Genomic DNA, 17,974 nt, shown 5'->3' on the forward strand with positions numbered 1-17,974 from the left:
AGTTAGTAAAAATTGTGCAATATAGGTTTACTGTAAAGCAGATAAAACAGCATCCCAACTAAAATTCTGCGCCTCATTCCGGGCTAATTAAGTTTTCGCGCTTGGTGAATTTTCCAAATCCAATTCCGGAAATATTTCTGGAACTTGAAAATAGGGCTTACGTTCGACATTAACCTAATTTTCTGCATATCCCTAGGGATTATTTTGTGGGATAGCGATCGAGTTTTTCGCATATTTAATGAGATATATCCGCTCTATGTTAAATAAGATTTCTAAGGAAAGTGAAACTCATATTCGTAGCAAAATCTCTTGTATAAGGATATACAAAAATGGACAAATCTGATGAACGATGGATGGAACAAATGGCTCTATTTACATCAATTCTAAGTTCTAATTAAAGCAAAATTTTTCGACTCGTCCGAAACACCAACCCAACCCATTTTAGCTTAAAACATCGAAATAACAATAATAAAATAAAAAGAATGTCGTCCGTGATGGGAACAAACAATAAAATATATAAACAGTCTAACACAAAATAAAAATGTACAACTTTGTTGTTGGACGGAATAAAAATAAGTGTTAGCTTAATACTATTTACAGTCATGATAGCTTTATATACATGATAACAGTTACTTAGTTAAGTGCACTTACGAGATTTAAGCCAATTAGTGTTTTTGTACTTTAACGCAAATAAATAAAAAAAAGAGTCACTTTACACTTCTGTACTGTGTGTCTGTATTCGAACTTTTTTAGTACTGCCGTTCCTTGACAGCGTCGGAGACGTTCCAGAAAACCCTGGATTCTGGATACCTAAACCTTCCTTCGGTTTAGGCTTCTTCAAACTGGATCTCAAAGGAGACCTAGTTACTGAAGATCCAGCAGTGGACCCGTTAGTCGAAGCAATCGTCGTGGATGTCGTATTCATGGAAGCCATACTACCGTTGGACGCATATGGTTTACCACTGGCGTCGGTAACGGAGACACTTTTACCTAAAAAACATCCACAAGAATTAATCCTGACACACCAAAAACCAATCGCACCATTAGTTCGTTCCCTAAACCCGGGATTTCCATAAGTCGCCCCTTCCATGGGAACGACGACCCTCGTCGGATCTCCACCGTCTCGTCTTGAGAACAGGACATCATATATTGACATGACAAAAAGGATCACGGTTAATACGATCAACAAAATCTGAAATATAAACAAGATATTACAGTTTAGTTGAGTTTATACCCCGATCAATCAAATTTTGATCAAATTGGCGTTATTGCTTTGTTGGATCCAAAACTGACCTGAATATAAAATCCTGGACCGCGGCTAATTTGAAAGCCATTGTGTGCGTGGTCATCGGCTTGGAGAGCAAAAAGACCAGCTGCTGCGATGGCTAATAAAGCTGTAACAATAGACGGGAATTTAATAAGGGAAGGAATAATTTTTAATTAAATGTTCTTAGGACGAATTTCGTTGTATTTTAATAAATTTGCATGTGTTTTGCTTTCAGTTTAAGCGGTTTTTATACCTAGCTAATTTAGTAGTCCAGACAAATATTTACTTTGAGGGCGTAACATTTGTTTCCTTGAGGATATGCGTGTTCTTTGTTGTCCCACTTAACAATTATTGAGTAATTTAAAAAATTGCACCATAATATGGTTATTACAGAACGAAAAAAAAATTTGGAAGAAACTGTTAGCGATTTCTATTATTTCCTTTTAATTTCGGTGTCAGCAACAGCCCTGGAAAATTCCTCAATAAATCCTTGAAAATTCCCATCCCAATATACCGACCCCATTCTTGAAATGAAAATTTCATTTCCACATTCTCAACCGCAACAATGTTCTATTCAACGTCTCCAGAGATCCTATTTTACAAATAAAATAGATTTGAAAAACTGATTATATGCGACTGCAATAACACATAAGGAAAAGTGCAACGATAACAAATAACAATTCCATTCTCAAGGCTGTTTCTCAATACCGCTGCATACACGGAACACAATAAAAATTTTACTACTCTAATCACAACTTACTGGCAAGAAGCCCCAATGCTAATTTCGTTATAACAACGACACTGTATTTCATCATAACTTTTTCTTTCGAGCTCAACATTGCTAATTGAATGACGCTGAGGAAACAAAAGACTCCAAGAACTGCCACGCCAATGGCCGCCACCAATCCTGACACCCACACTGCTACTGCAAAAAAAATAATTATATTACAAGTTGAAAAGGAAAAACGTGTTGAAATGAGGTTTCATTATAAGTTCAAGCGGGTGAGGATAACATTCATTAGCTAAGTGCACAATGAGTGAAAAATGGTTAGAATGGGAATTAGTGTTTGGACGGGCTATTTTTCTTGAAGGGAAAATGAAGCAAGCGCTTCTTAATTTGGAATAATATTATGCAATGGGAGTTAAGTTCCGTTCTGCGGAAAGGAAGTGGAGGCTTAAGGAGAAAATGCACGCCGGAATTAAATAATAGTGAAGTAACTTATTTGGCGCGTTTTCTTTAGAATAATAAATCAGAAAATTTCACCCAAATTCTGTCAAAATTAACAAATTCTTAAGTTTCATATTCTAAATTTCTCCGATGGTCTAACAAGTTCAGATTCTATAATTTTCAAATGATTGAAATTCCTACTTCAATTTTCCAGAATTCTTGAGTCTCTCAAATTCAATCCTTAGACTCCAATTACCTTCTTGAGCTGTCAAGTCCTCAAGTTTTTCACATTTTTTTCCTAAACTTTCAGCTCATTCAATTTCAAACTCTTAAATTATATTTTTTCTAATTCGGGGTTTTAAGAGTTACATTATAGCATTGTTTTCGATTGTTTCCGATGCTGTAAGAAACTCTTTACAGCACTGTTTTGTGAGTTGGTACTCCTGTCAATTGATTGTCAAAAGAATGAAATTCGTCTAATAATAAACGTGATTTGATGACAACTGACACTTGAATGACGACTTACCAATTTAACCGTTTTAGGAAAAAGTTCCTAAATAGAAACGTCATATTGTTTTTCTAAAGAAACGGTAAAATAATGCCCCAACAGAAAAAAATGTATAAAATACACGACAGTTTGGAGCCTGGAGCACTTGTCCCTTATAAAAAACTCGCCTAGTGGATCGTTTTGTTATTTTGGGACGCCGGCGCCAAAAATCACGTTTTATAAAACTTGTACTTTAATATACACGTTTATTATTATATAACTAAACTTCATTTTTCCTGCAAAGAATTTTGTATGCGACTCTGCGATTGGTCGTTCAACAGGCCGAGTTTCACAATGCTGACTTTTTTAATCTCCTGCAATTCCTGCAAAAAAATTGTCACATTTGTCAAATTGTCATCAAATTGTAGGAGTATAAGCAATAAAGTGAGATATTTATGTGCTTATGTAGTTCTAAAGTTTTTAAATGTTCAGATATCTCGTTTTTAAAAAAATCGGAATTGTAGTATCAGATTCTTCTCAGAATCTCAGAACTTAAAAATCTAAAAACTGAGAACTAATAAATCTTATTAGATGCCAAAAATCGTAAACAGTTTGATCTGAAATTTTGTAATTGGAGACCATTGGGCACGTTTTTTGACTTTTCTTCTCAATAAACAAAAGCCAATGAAAAATAAACACAGCAAATCCAAAACTTGATTCATTTTGTTTTGGGCGTTTTGTATTATCTACATCCAATAAATTTATTATTTTTTTGTGCACGACTTGATTAGCGTGGAAAGTATCCAATAAACAACCATTTTCAACATCTAGCCAATAAATAAAAGGTTACGATCAAGTTGGTTATTTGCGAGTGTTTTTTGTTATAACAACCACTTCGATAAGGACAATGCCAGCCAATGAAATGAGTTCTTTTTTGGGTGTCAATCACATTCTCCATTTTGAGATGTTAAAAGGGTGGATCTTTAGAAGCTTGTAATTGGACACGACTAATAAACGTGTCAAAGGCCAAGTTTTGTTTTGCCGGACTATAAAAACTGAAACTACGTCTCCAAAAATGAAAATTTAATTCTGTATTTCCCGGGCGCTTGAATTTCCCAAAACTTATCTAGGATTATCAACAAATATGTAACAAATTCTAAATACAGAGACTAAAAGTTCTCAATGAAGTACAAATACCAAATTTAGAACGAGTTTTAGTTGTACTGATCAATGATTAACAGTCGAAACTATCTAAATTTATCCACCGTTAAAAATACTCCGGAAATTTCACAATCAGATCAATACCCCTCTAATTTTGTTTGTCCACAACCATTTGTTATTCTGAAACGGAATCCTCATTAAAAAACCCATTTGGCTCTAAGTTGAAATAAAGTGGCCATTCCGTTTTTATTTTACCATTTCCTTTATTTTACTTTCCGATCGTGTTACAGCGGATTTCTCTGTTATAAAATCCCACATCACGATTTGCACTTATTTCTTCCTATGACAAATGAACTTACTTGAAGCCCTAAACCTGGATGCATCCTTTCCACATCTCTCTCTGTTGTAAAGAAGTAATTTACAAGTTTTCCACGGTCCGAAATATCCCCTCTCTTCGCCAGGTCCGGCTGCAAAAAAAAAACATATTTTCATTAACCGTTGTCACATGAAATGGAAACATAGTGATCGAAAATTCTCCAGAGCGCATGTTGCTGGAAATATTCCGATGAAGTTACTTAAAGTTGCGTTCAATATCGTTTCTAACAGAAATAATATAAATGCAAAGTATGGATCCCGAGGGTTTCAATGCGACGCACGTTTAGTATTCGAAATTAAATCCACTACTGCTAAAAATCTCGCGTAAGAATTTAAAATTGGTTTTCAAGATGTATTATGGGAGTCAATTTATTGGTAGAATTAATTTACAAGAACCGCCGATGACTGATTTCAATTTTGGGGAGCGGAGCTTTAAACCACTGTTGTCTTTAATCAAACGCAAAGCTTTCTTTAACTTCTAATGAACTTAGTTCCACTCATCTACGTAAATATAACGTGAAGTTTTCATTTCCTCTAAGAAAAATTGGCTCGAGACAACACTGATCGGATTTCGATCACCCACTCACTAATAACTTCTTCGATGAGTATTGTGTTCCCACTTCCAAGGGTTATTGACCAAAGAGGCGGTCATGTGTAACACCTGTTACCGAAACAGACAGCTGTCTCTCCCTTTCAAAAAATTAAAATAAAATTTTCTACCCCTTTATCACATATCTGCTTTTGACAAGCAAACAATTATTATTAAAACCACCTTATATGGTTTCGTATTCATTTCGCGAGTTTCACGTGGGCTTGAAAATGATGACACGTGCTGCTACTTTCCATACAAACTCACAATGCGTGAAACCTTGTCGTTTTGTAAAGAATTTTACTCTAATTAGAACTAATTAGTGCTTCGTTACGGAACCAATAATGAAGCGATCAAAGAGACTCCTTCTGGGAACGCTTGTTTTAGGTAAATGTGCTGGTCTGTGGTGAGCTTCCTTCCTTTTGACATTTTTGAAGTGCGATTAATTTTTAATCACAACGTTTTCCGGTCATAGCCTGACCTTTAAGTATGTAATTTGCCACACAACCCACGTCGATAAATAGAATCCATGTCGTTTAGAACGATAATATTTTACGAAGGCCGTGCACAATGTGCGAAATGCACATCTGCATAGTTGTGGATTTCAGCGGTCTCGAAACGGTGACAGTGCAACTTCGGGACAAGATTCATTAACGAGAACTCTCAAAAAACTGCACGGGAAATGTTAAAGTCCCAGGGGATTCTAGAGAGTTTCTGGGCATCCTGGATCTTTCGTAAAGAATTTCAGACGGTCATAGAAAATATAACGTGTAAAGAGTCCTGTTGATCCCGGCTGGAGAATACCAGAATCATACACAATATCTAAAGAACTCGAAAAAACCTATAACTACATCAAAAGGATCAAAAGAGATCCTGGAAAATTCTAATGTTTTTTTTGAAATACAATAATTAATACATTAATTAATACATCATTCTAACTTATGAAAAACAGTTATTAGAATTTTTCCATTTTTTTTACCCAATACCAAAAAAGTTATGAATTTGTTCAAAAAATGCGTTTTTTATGTTCAAATACCTATAACTTTTTCAAAAATTAACTTATTGAAGCGTTTTTTTCTCAAAATTTTTGCTTTAAAATGTAGTTTTAAAAAAAAAATTACATACAAACAAATTTAAGACGATAACCTCAACATAATTTTCGCTTTTTTGAGAAAAACCGTTATTTTCTCGAAGTTCGCCATTTTTCATTTTTTTCTTTATTTTCTCAAAAAAAAAACTTCTGCTATGATTCTCGCAAATCCGAGAGTGGGTTATTTTTTTTTATTTTTTTTTATTTAAAACACTTTTGCATAACATAAATTTCATTGAATTTATTATCTTAATTTTTGTTTGTATTTTTTTCTGAAAAGTACATTTGAAAACAAAAATTTTGAAATAAAAAACGTCCCAATAAGTTAATTTTTAAAAAAGTTATAACTATTTGAAAATATAAAAATCATTTTTTAGAAAAATTCATAACTTTCTTGAGTTAGAAACAAAAATTTAAAAAAATTCCGAGAACTGTTTTTCATAGAGTAGAAAAACATGAAAAACTTTCAGCCAAATCAAAAAGGGTCAGGGTCAAAAGTGGTCGACCTGGTATGGAATACCCCTTATACAAATTTTAATGAATTTTACAACCTAATAAATAAAAATTCAAGAGTTTTCTGCATCGGGAAAAAGTCTTAGAAAATTCCAGAGAGTTTAAAAAGTAGCAGAATCCTCAAAGATCCTCACACATTTGAAAAAAAATAATAAATAAAAATGTTTTCTAAAGTTTAAAGATTGAAATCCGGGAACACCAAATCTGAGAAACTGAAAGCAAAAAATGTAAAGAATCAATGTGAACAAGCTGAAAAAGAATCTGAAGAATCTAAAAAATATAAAAGAAACGAATCTAAGGAATCTGACGAGAACTAGCATTGAAATCAAAAGAATTTCAAAAATTTGCATTTGTAAAGACTCCAGACAAGTAAAAACAAAAAGGTCCAAAAAAACTAAAGCACTACGCAAAGAACACCAAAATTTTAAGTATTTAAAAGATCTGAGACATTTGTAGAATGTATTTAATAGTTATCATATCAGAAATATTCCGTAAAAGCTGAAAAATCTGAATCCTCTCAAACATTTCACCAGAATACTTAACGAATTTAAAGAGTATGCAGACCTCAGGCTACTTCAAAGACATTTGTTAATTAGAGAGGTACAAAGGTTTCGGTTTCAGAAGGTCTAAGAAAAACTTCTCTTATTATTTCTGCAAGTTTTCGTCCATTGTGTTGCATATTTTTTGCTCTTTATTTTTAATTGGACTTTTTTCCACTTTTTCCTTCAATAAAACTTCAAAATAACGGCAAATCAAACCATTTAAACAAATCCAACTTCTAAAAGCGCAATAATTACAACTTTCTGGTTTTCCGCACGATTCAGTAACCTCTCAAATGAAAAAACCTCACTTCTTTCTCGTTTTATTGGGAATGAAATTCTTTTTCCGTTCCATTGGAAAAGCCAAACAGTCAGGCATATTAAACAGTATTATAAATGAGTTTCCCGAGTAAATTAGCGAAATAATTAAACCCATAAATTGTTCAAACGTTCTCGTCTCAAGTTTGTAATAATGAGGAAACTTGGGAGACTAAATATTTACTCGGAAAATATAAAATCCCAATAAATGGTCGCTTAAAAGGCTCAAAAGTCGGGTTCAGGTGTTGCGAATTAAATCATAATTGTTTTCTGGCAGCTCAGACTTAGGCATTAATTACATTTCATGCACAAACCTATTTATCTGACAGAATAGTAATTGGCTGCCACAGTAACTTTTTGTGATCATAGAACTTCTAATCTTAGAACTAATTAGGACATCTCGTTGAGATTAATTCAATAGAGCATTGTTAGTGACGTTCCCTTGTGAACGCCATTTTTATATGTAATTTTACAAAGAATCACAAGAGACGGAACCAATAAAATTGTAACACGTTTCCTGTATTTGTATTAGAACGGAATTTCCGTTCCAGTAACCGCACAATATGCACAGAAATAAAGTTTTTTGAGGGAGATTCAGTTTAGAAAAAGTCGCGCCGATCAACCGGGAAAATGCCATTCTTGGGATAAAATTAGCGAAGAATGAAAGATATTTTTAAAATGTTTAAAATATTTTCTGTCTGCACGAATGACCCTCAGATATCGATTTTGCTATAAATAAGAGACTGGGAAAAATTTTGCACAAGGCGAAAATATTTCACTTGTTACGGTTCAATATCTACACGCCCACACAAGAAATTGGAGAATTTTCTACTAAAAGATTAAAACACGTCTTAGATTAACTCACTTAGTTAATTGCAATGGCGGCACTGTTCAATCAGTGAATACCGTTTGTTTTCGTCAAAGCTCATTAAAAATGCAAAGAAAACAAGACAAATTTATTTAAGAAATAAAATAAAACTAACACGACAATAAAACTCAGTAATTTTTTCCGTTTATTATGACATTGAACATCGCATGTAGCAACGTCGCATTTCCTTTGTTGCTCTTTAAATCGGCCCATGAAAGAGTAGAAAGTCCCTGTGAGGAGACTACAGATACCTTCTTCTCGTCTACCTTGAATGCCCGACTAGTTCCGTTGAGTTTTAAAATGAAAACACTGTTAGCGATCCTTCACGCTTAGCGAATACCTCCAAGCAGACGCGACTAGAAATTACTGGTTTTCTTTTGCTTGTTTTCGGTTAAGATTTGTCTGCCAACGCGGCAGAATTCCTGCAATGGTCCGATTGAAAAACGTTCTAATTGTTACTTCAATTCGAGTAATCGTTAAAACGGTACACTGCTAGAAGAACGGAAAACTAGCAACGAACGGATAACGGGAACATTTTTGAAGAGGAACTTTCGCTTCCTTCTTCAGACTATCATAACGAAGCCTCAGACCAACTGCAATCGTAATAATTTATTTCACTGCATAAATAGAAATAATTTTCGCGTGAAACCGTGCGAAACGTAATTCCCAACAGAGCACTAAATCCCTCGAAACAAATAAAATTAAAGTAAAACACAGTTAAATTTAAACCAGCTCGAGTTTTATTAACGCTTTTCCGAGGAAAATCACACCTGCATTGTAATCATTGCGTGGAAAATTGGAAAATGTAATTGCACACTATCGAATGTTTCAAATGTCAGTAAAGAACACCAATGATATCAAAAGAAGACTGTTATTGTTTGTACACATTCCACTTGTTTTAGCAACAATTCTGAGAACCAGTTTGCGGTACGATGGAACGGGCGATTAATCAAAATGCTGCTACAATGAAGCCCACAAGGTGTTCGAAACAATAAAATTATTTACATGTTCAGAAAATTGGTGTTCATTTGTAGTAAGATCAGAGGTCGTTGGGAAAATTGTTTTCAACTAGGGAAGTGGGTTTGTCAACAAATTTTAGCAATATTTTCAATTTTTTAGCGCTCAAAATGACTGTCTAGAAATTTGGACGCGTTTTCTGTGTCATTTTGAAACCGTGTTGCTCCAAATGTATTTTCTGAAATTAAAAATAACCCAGTTAGCCTAATTGCTAATTGTCCAACCGGGCGCTCCAAACTTGAAATTTGATATATTAATGTATTTTGGCATCTAACTTTAAATCAGTGACAGCTGAAATAGACTAAAACTTAAAATTCAGCTCCACATTTGAAAGATCAGAACAGCAGTTTTCATATAAATCTGTGCCCTTACTTAATACAACGAAAATATTTTCTGCTAAACTGAGAGAATTAATGCCACCAGCTTGTTTCGTTGTTTACATCCATAACACATTTCAAGTTAGTTTCTCGTTTATCACATTCATCACAATAAATCAAACTGCATTTAGGAAGTGAGTGAATATTTAATTGTGCATTAATTCAAATACAGAATTAGAAATCTTACGATGAATCAACCGGATATTCAAAACCTTGCGTAACTGAGGGTGTCTTAGCTTTTGCATATAATTATAACCCAGTTGATAGCTATCTGGTTACACCCCGCTAATTAGACTTCGCCTCTTGTAAAAGAACCTTCGGGGTTTAACTCCAAACTATCGACCTCATCCATGTCCACAATTTATAATTCTAAGCTCGTAATAAAGCGTAGAATAAATTTCAAGATCCACGCTTTTAGTTCATTCACCTAAACGCACCCAAAAGGTGCTAAATTTAATGAAGGTTACCATAATCTACTGATCAAATGATTTTATTTCACTTGCCCACTTTCGACAAGGTTCTTGAACTTGCTTCTTGAATACCAACAATGTCAGCGAGGTATCGTGGGACCTTGTTCCTTGAACAAAGACGTGAAATCGTTGTACCGTTCCTGGATTAATTGTGGAGAGATATTTATTTTTCTGGGATAAAGCTTGATTTTAATTTTAGTTAACCTGAGGTGTTTTTCGAAGGTAATTATTTTGATTCAACAGTAAAACGCTAATGGAATTATTATCAGTGCGCTCGTTATGGACCGGCGTGTAAAAATCCATGTAGATGGCGGTCATAATTTTTTTATGACAACGGGAATTGAATAAAACGAGACTAATGGAGATATCCAAGAAAATGGCAGAACGTAACAGCATTAGCAGTAAATCAGATTTTATCGCGATATTGTCTTGGAAATTTCACTGTTCGATAAACATAAAAATTATGGGGGGAAAAGGAAACTCCGGGTGAAGGATTCCAAGAAAATCGAGATCTGGATATAATAGGATAAAAAAAAATCAGCCACCGAAGACTGTTGCTTCAAACACATTCCTTCACTTTCACATCAATGTGTGGAACCTGTTGTTACAATGACTCATAAAGTGTTAATTCCAAGCATACGGTAAGTTCTAAGAAAAACATCAGATAATGTACGACGCAATTAATATTCATTCACCGATGCGACATTGTGTCGTCAAGACACAGTTACGCGACTCCAAATTGCACTGTAGAGGTGAAGTGAATCATTGGAAGAAATTGTTTTATCTAATCTCAGCTCGAAGTAATTTGATTGAGTAGTTACTTACAGTAAAAAAAAGACTTTTCTACGAAAAGTTGTGGAACTGCTGATGACAATTCGCTGTGACCTACATTAGACACACACCCATTTCGACGATGCATGCACAAACCCATGGAAACAAAAGTGACAGTTGCAGCTTTTTATTATGGTAAATTGGGCAAAAAAATTGAAACAGACAATTAATAAATGGCAAACGAGCGATTAACGGCTGAGATTTGACTGGCCGTACTCGCAGGTGGTTCTGTTTTTCCTGATCATCCCCAAAAAACACCTCTTAAGTAGCAATGAGTCGTTACATCACCTCTCTTGTGTAATTGATAAATGATAACGTTTAATAAATTCACTTTTTAATATTTGGCCTTCAAGCTGGCGCGGCGCCATTTTCCCTATCTATTTTCCTGCTGTGACTTTGTCTGAACAGAGGGCTTTCTTTAAAAAACTACACCATTTTTAAGGTTTCTTCCGGTTGTGGAGGAACCACGTTCATTTTGGTACCACCACATATCAGATTTTGTGCTTCCCAGTCTTTGTCACGCTCAGGAAAACTGCAAACTGTTGGTCTTCGAATCAGGAAATGTAGTTCAAAGAAATCGAAACTACGATCAGGTCGAACTAAATATTCGATGACATAATTTATACTCCGTTCCTCGGGTTTCGAAAATCGAAGGTAATTGATTTTTAATTACCTCGAGAATACCAGAAGAGAAATTATTAATTTCTGTATGAAAAACGATTTTTGTTCCTGTCGTCGCAGGTATTTCCAAATAAGGGTAATTTAAAGAAGTACCTGTTCTGTTTAGAAACGATAATTGGAAAAGTAATGGCAATAATTAAACAAACTATGGGAACTAGACAATAATTGCGCTCAGTCGCAGTATGACTGTAAGTTAGGTAATAACATGAATGTGCTTTTTAATTTTCCAATAAACAACAACTTATGGACTTTTGAATCTTTTTTTTGACCCAGTTTACTTACCATTCGGGGTATCGAAATACCCCCACATGGGTATTCCAACGGCAGTAGCGCCAACTACAAAACAAATAAATCCCAGAACGGCAACACATGTCGAATACAAGGGTTTAACTTCCGCCATATCATCAACCAACCATGATCGATCAAAATTTCTTTAAATTCCCACAAAATCACTAGACTTTAATAAAAAAAATTCACTAACACAGCGCATGACTTTGAAATAACACAATAATACACGCGACACACAAAATCAATACACTTGTTTACTATTTCCACGTCTTGAAAATTCGATTTTCGCGGTCGCGCGTTATTTTCTCTTTTCACTCACCGACATTTTTTCTAATGTGATTTTTTGCGAACAAGATGCGCGGAATCGACGCTTTTATTACGTGGTTTTAATCCTACTAAAGCTGGTAACATGGTCGAAACTACCTTCGGAGAGGTGTGCCACGACGAGATAGGGAAGGGGGCCACGTAAAGCGGTGTCAGCCCACGGACTCGACGTTTAAAATTGCAGTCGGACCGGTACTCGTCGACGGTTTGTCTCTCATACTGGAATGGCTTGTTTCGTTGTGGTCACGGTTTTCATTTGAACTGATGGGACACAATTTCTAACGATAACATTTTCTTCTTTTGTGACAGCTACGTTCGCTATCGCGAGGCTAAATGTTACGCTTGAAGGAATACGTGTCATGTGACGCTTACCCTTAATAAAACAGGTGGAAAAAGTTCAGGGGGAATTTAAAGCAGCTTTGTTTTAACAGCCACTGACTAAATCCGGGCGTAGGGGAAAGTAGGGAAGTTGCAGGTTGCTGAATTATTACCTGTTGTGTACACCAACAACGTTTTTTTGACGTTTCATTATCGGATGGAAAAAAACGAATTCAAATTCATTAAACTAAGCGGTTTAATCAGGAGAGAGCTCGAAAAAGAGGTTTGTTTCAGTGGATGCTCATCTGAGCGAATTCAAAAATATTCGACTCATTCCATCAACGCAAGCCAATTAAACTACACTTTAGAACCTTATTGTACATATTTGTCTCTCTAGATTTTCTTTGAATGTTTTTGATTTACTTTGGATTCTCTTTTGACGTTCAGTTTATCTTTTGATTCACTTTAATTGTTTTTTTTTTCTAAAATTCTCTCTAGTTTTCTCTAAGATTAATAATAATTTAATAAAATAATTTTTTTCTTGTTTCTCTATACATATTCTAGAAAATCCCATTCTTCCTAAGCTCTCTTTAGATTCTCATTACATTATTTTCCTCAGGTTTTCCTGAAAATTAAAATAATAATTTTGTAGATTTTCTTTAGATTTATACTACAAATTGCCTCTTTTTACATTTTCTTTAGTTTTTGTCTCTAAATTGTTGCAAGTTTTCTATATTCTCTCTTAATTTTCCTTGAAATCTCTGAATTTAATTTTTGATTGTTTTTGAATTTCCCTTAAATTATCTTAATTAATTCTTTGATTCCCTTGGTTCTTTAAATTTTCCTGACTCTATTTGGAGTTTTTTTTTCTTTGGACTTATAATTTCTCTTCGTATTCTCTCTAAATTCTCTTTAGATTTTTCTCATTTTTTATGCACATTTTTTTTAGATTCTCGGAATTTAGTTTGGTCTGAAATGTGCCTGATAAACTATTTTTCAATTTTAATATTTTATTCTTTTAATTTAAAACTTGATATGATTTAAAAAAGTGTAAAGATTTATGCCTTAAACAGGATCTGCAAAGTTTTTAGTAATAAGAAATAAAAAAACTCAATTAACCAAATGTTAAAAATTTGAAGATTTGAATTTACAAATTTAAAATAGTAATTAAAAAATTGAAAACTCACAGATTTGAAAATCTAATTTAATCTTAGTTTTGTAGATTCTCTTTAGATTTATATTACAAATTGTCTCTTTAAAGTTTCTTGACTTTTTGCAAGTTTTCTATATTCTCTCTTGATTTTCCTTTAAATCTCTGAATTTATTTTTTATTGTCTTTGGATTTTCCTTAAATTCTCTTCTTGGATTTCACAATTTTTTTCTTGATTAAATCTTTGATTCTCTTGATTCTCTAAATTTTCTTTAGACTCTATTTAGAGTTTTACTCATTTTATTGAACCTTATAATTTCTCTTCGAATTTTCTTTAAATTCTCTTTAGATTTTCCTCCTTTTTAGCGCAAATTCTTCTTAGTTCCCTGGATTTAGTTTTATCTGAAATGTGGCTGATGGATAATAATTTCTATTTTAATTTTTTTATTGTTTAAATTTAAAACATAATATGATTCAAAAAAGTGTAAAAATTTACTGCCTTAAACAGGTTCCGCAAAGTTTTCAGAAATTATAAATAAAAAAACTCAATCAACCAAAAGAAAGAATCTAAAGATCTCTAAAGTTGATTATTGAAGGACAAGAATCTGAAAATCGATCCACTAACAAATTGAGAAACTGAAATAACCTAAATATGAAGATAAGTCATTCGTCATGCAGATTTTACCGATTTATAAGACAGCAGTTTTAGAAATCAGCAGAAATTGAAAAAGATTTTGGCGCCTGAAAAAAATCTCTTCAGGAAAAATAAGTTAAAAGCCTATTTATGGTTGTGAGCGAAAATCTGAGAATTTTAGAATTTTAAATTAAGAATTTAAAAAACTGAAAAATCTAAATCTAAGCCAACACTTAATCTAATGAGAGTCTCAGGAAAAAACTTTAAAGTCTATATATTTTGAAAAAATATTCTGAAAAAATGCAAAACCAATTTGATATAAAGTGGAGAACTGTAAAATCTGAAATCCTAAAAACTTAAGGAGAACACGAAAATACGTAAAACAAGATTGAAAACTTTAGAAATATCAGAAAAAAGATTAAGAACTTGAAATCAGATCAAAGCAAACTTAAAATACCGCACAAGAAGCTTCAAATGTGGCGACTCTATTTTCGTAAATTTAGTCCTATTTCAGAACTGTAACTTCAAATTAGAGCAACTTCAATTGGGTTATTGACAGCTCTACTTTTAGCCTCCTTAAATGTAGACAAAAAATTCGATTCTGGTCTTCTCGAAGTTCATCCAAAATATGAATTAAACAAAATATGATAAGCCAACATTTCGTTCTAGATATCTTAAAACCAATATCCAACTTCGATGAAATTGGTATGATTTTACACCGAGATCCACGAATTTTTGTAGTTCAATCTTAGCATAAACTCGTAGATTTACAGTCGCTCCTACAATAACGTGAAGAAGTAGAGAAATGAATTTTACATTCCAGGCCGTTCGCTCTGTATTATTAAACTATCTTTCCAACAATGTAGAGAGGCCTCAAAAAAATAACAAACTAACACAAGCACCATTGTTTAAAAAATCTCATCCCACTTCTTTTGGTGTGCCTCGAAGCAGAATTTTCATTCCGCGCAAAGATATCTCAATAAATCACTGTCTTTCACCTGAATTGAATGTTACAGTGTCTGCAAATGTACCTATGTCGTTGTATTTCGATTATACGCATGTTCAAACAATGTCTAAGAGGAAACTTGTCTGGAAATGTGCTTGACGTGGCGAAATTAATTTGCTTTTATGTTATGTGGCAGAAATGGGATTAACACCGAAAGAAGGTTTCTAGTCAAATAATCAAGTTGATAAGGTTGCAAATACAGGAAGTTCGAAATCTGTTGGGGGAAAAATAAGACACAGCATCTGGAACCGAAGTTTTCAAGATAAAAACGTCATAACTTTTTATTTATTGCGGTGTTAATAAAGCCAACAAAAGAGTTGAACAGTTAAAAACCTCTAACCCTTTCTAGGTGATAATGCGATTATCTCTAATTGTTTTCCGCCTATCTGTACACTTTCCTAGATACCCACGAACGTTAAAGATACCTGTGGTATTCGATATTCATAGGTCACTGACTTCAATTCGCCAAGGTTGTGAACATTCACTTCTCACCATCAACAACAAATCTCTTCACGGTCTCTAATTAAATTTCCGATTACGATGATAATAATGAAGCATCAACTTCCCCATTTCGTGAGTTTGAGGGTTTCTTCAGAACCACACCCTTTGAATGTTGAAATTCATAAATATGCATAGAGTTTGTCCAGAGCAATGAGCAAACGATGGCTGCAAATTATACTTTGTAATTTGTAAGTGTTACAAACAATTTAGACACTGCTGGTGAAAACGACTATTTAATGCATCGGCAACCAATAAAACAATACCATTTTGAAGAGTAAACAAACTTTCCTCTTATTATACAACGGAACTGTTAAATTCGCCAGAGATGACTAAAACTACGAAGTCAACTCTTGTCAGATGACCCAGTTGCGCGCACTGAAAAGTTCAAAGTTTAAACACTATAATAATAATTTATTGCCAAAATTAGAACAATTACATTAACTCGTGAATGGTGTTTGCACCTATCTATTAATTCATGATGTGAATCATGACTGCCACTGTCGTCACGTAACTTATTGATCTAATAACGTTGTTTGCAGATTCAATTTCAATCGATCACTATCTTTTTAATTTGAGGGAAAATTGGTCGAGTTTCACGGTCTGCTCGTGATTTGTGCCATAAAGCATCACGAAAATTTCATTAAAATGCGTAATATGGGAGTTTAATATGTTAAAAACGTACTTTGGAGAAAGGTTTGAATGTAAATTTATTGGTTACACATTGTGGGGATGATTGGTTGTGACAATGGAACCAAATGAGATTTTGCAGGAACTCGTAAACTATTAGCTCCTCGACCAAAAAAAAAAATTAAAAATTCTTCTTTTTCGCACACCAAACAAATCTTTATATTATATCCACCAATTATAAAATTCGACAAACTTATTTCTTCTTCGAAATTGCTTTTATTTTCGCTCCGAAACCCCATAAAACAGTTGTAAATTTCGAAGTCCTTTCTCATTATCCGTTGTTTATTTATTGCCCAAATAATGGAATCGTTAAACGCGACCCAAAATAAAACGATCTATTGCAGTTACGAGCTTCGGTTTCGATATTTTTAAAATCAACACATTACCACGTTTGCTAGTTTTAGACGGACGTGCAATGTATCTGGATCACCGATTATGACTTTGTTTATTCGGATTTGATCAAAATCAAACCTGTGGATATTTCCGAATATAGAAATGCTAATAACTTGCGCTATTTTAAAACTTAAAGAGTGAAAATATAGCCGTAAATTTTTGTGGTTCGTTGTGCGATCTGTTGTGGATTCAGGACGACTGCAAACAGCATAAAACGTGAACAAAATCGCAATGAATGTCCTCTGATATTTTCAAAATAGGGTCATCGGTGGGATCTTTTGAAGTTTTTAAACGAAGTTGACTCAAGTTTGGTGAAATTTTGTTTGCATAAGATCTTTTTCGTGAATTTTGTTGGAAAATAAAATCCTGCAACTCTTGTGAAGTTTGCGATAAATTTTGTATGAACAGGGCGAACCCCGAATAAAGTGCAAAGATTTTAACCACAATATCAGGCACCACTGTAGATAATGATTTTGCAAAAAAAATCGAAATTCGAATATGGCTAAATCCTCCCCGGATTGCCAGTCAATTGACGCATTTTCGAACATTTTCTAAAATGCCCATTGCAAAAAATTTGTTTGAAATAAATTGGGCTCTCAATAGGGACAATTGTTATCTCGATTGTTGGTGAGGTGACTTTTCCCCACTCGCTTTGTTAATCAAATTGAAATTTTAGTTAGAAACAAAATAATAAAAAAAAGTTACCTGAAGTTATTACGAAAAATTACTAAAGTGCCCTCCATTGGATGTCATCACGCGTAAATAAGTTTCACCCATAAACAAAACACTTTTTATCACTTTTTTTTAGGTTCGTCACAACACTTGAAGAAACCACTAGCAAAGAATAAAATCTAACTCAAAGTAATCCAAATTTTGACAATTTGGCACTGTAAAACCAACCTTTCTCTACCACGATTATTGC

At 33.7% G+C, this 17,974-nt stretch overlaps 1 protein-coding gene across 1 annotated transcript; it reads right to left on the minus strand.

Annotated features, from left to right (window-relative positions):
- Positions 1 to 293: 293 nt before the first annotated feature.
- On the minus strand, positions 294 to 12,610 carry LOC148170384 (uncharacterized). Its single transcript, XM_088042653.1, has 6 exons — positions 12,034 to 12,610; positions 4,443 to 4,550; positions 2,028 to 2,192; positions 1,294 to 1,394; positions 1,042 to 1,192; positions 294 to 990 (listed from the first exon to the last, which is right to left on the minus strand). The coding sequence occupies exons 1-6, from the start codon at positions 12,149 to 12,151 to the stop codon at positions 713 to 715; spliced, it is 921 nt and encodes a 306-aa protein (XP_087898779.1). The 5' UTR covers positions 12,152 to 12,610; the 3' UTR covers positions 294 to 712.
- Between the last annotated feature and the right edge of the window lie 5,364 nt (positions 12,611 to 17,974).

This window comes from Gnatocerus cornutus, chromosome 8, assembly GCF_029298725.1.
Source record: "Gnatocerus cornutus isolate USDA-ARS CGAHR chromosome 8, icGnaCorn1.1, whole genome shotgun sequence".
In the NCBI taxonomy this organism is placed as follows: Eukaryota; Metazoa; Arthropoda; class Insecta; order Coleoptera; family Tenebrionidae; genus Gnatocerus; species Gnatocerus cornutus.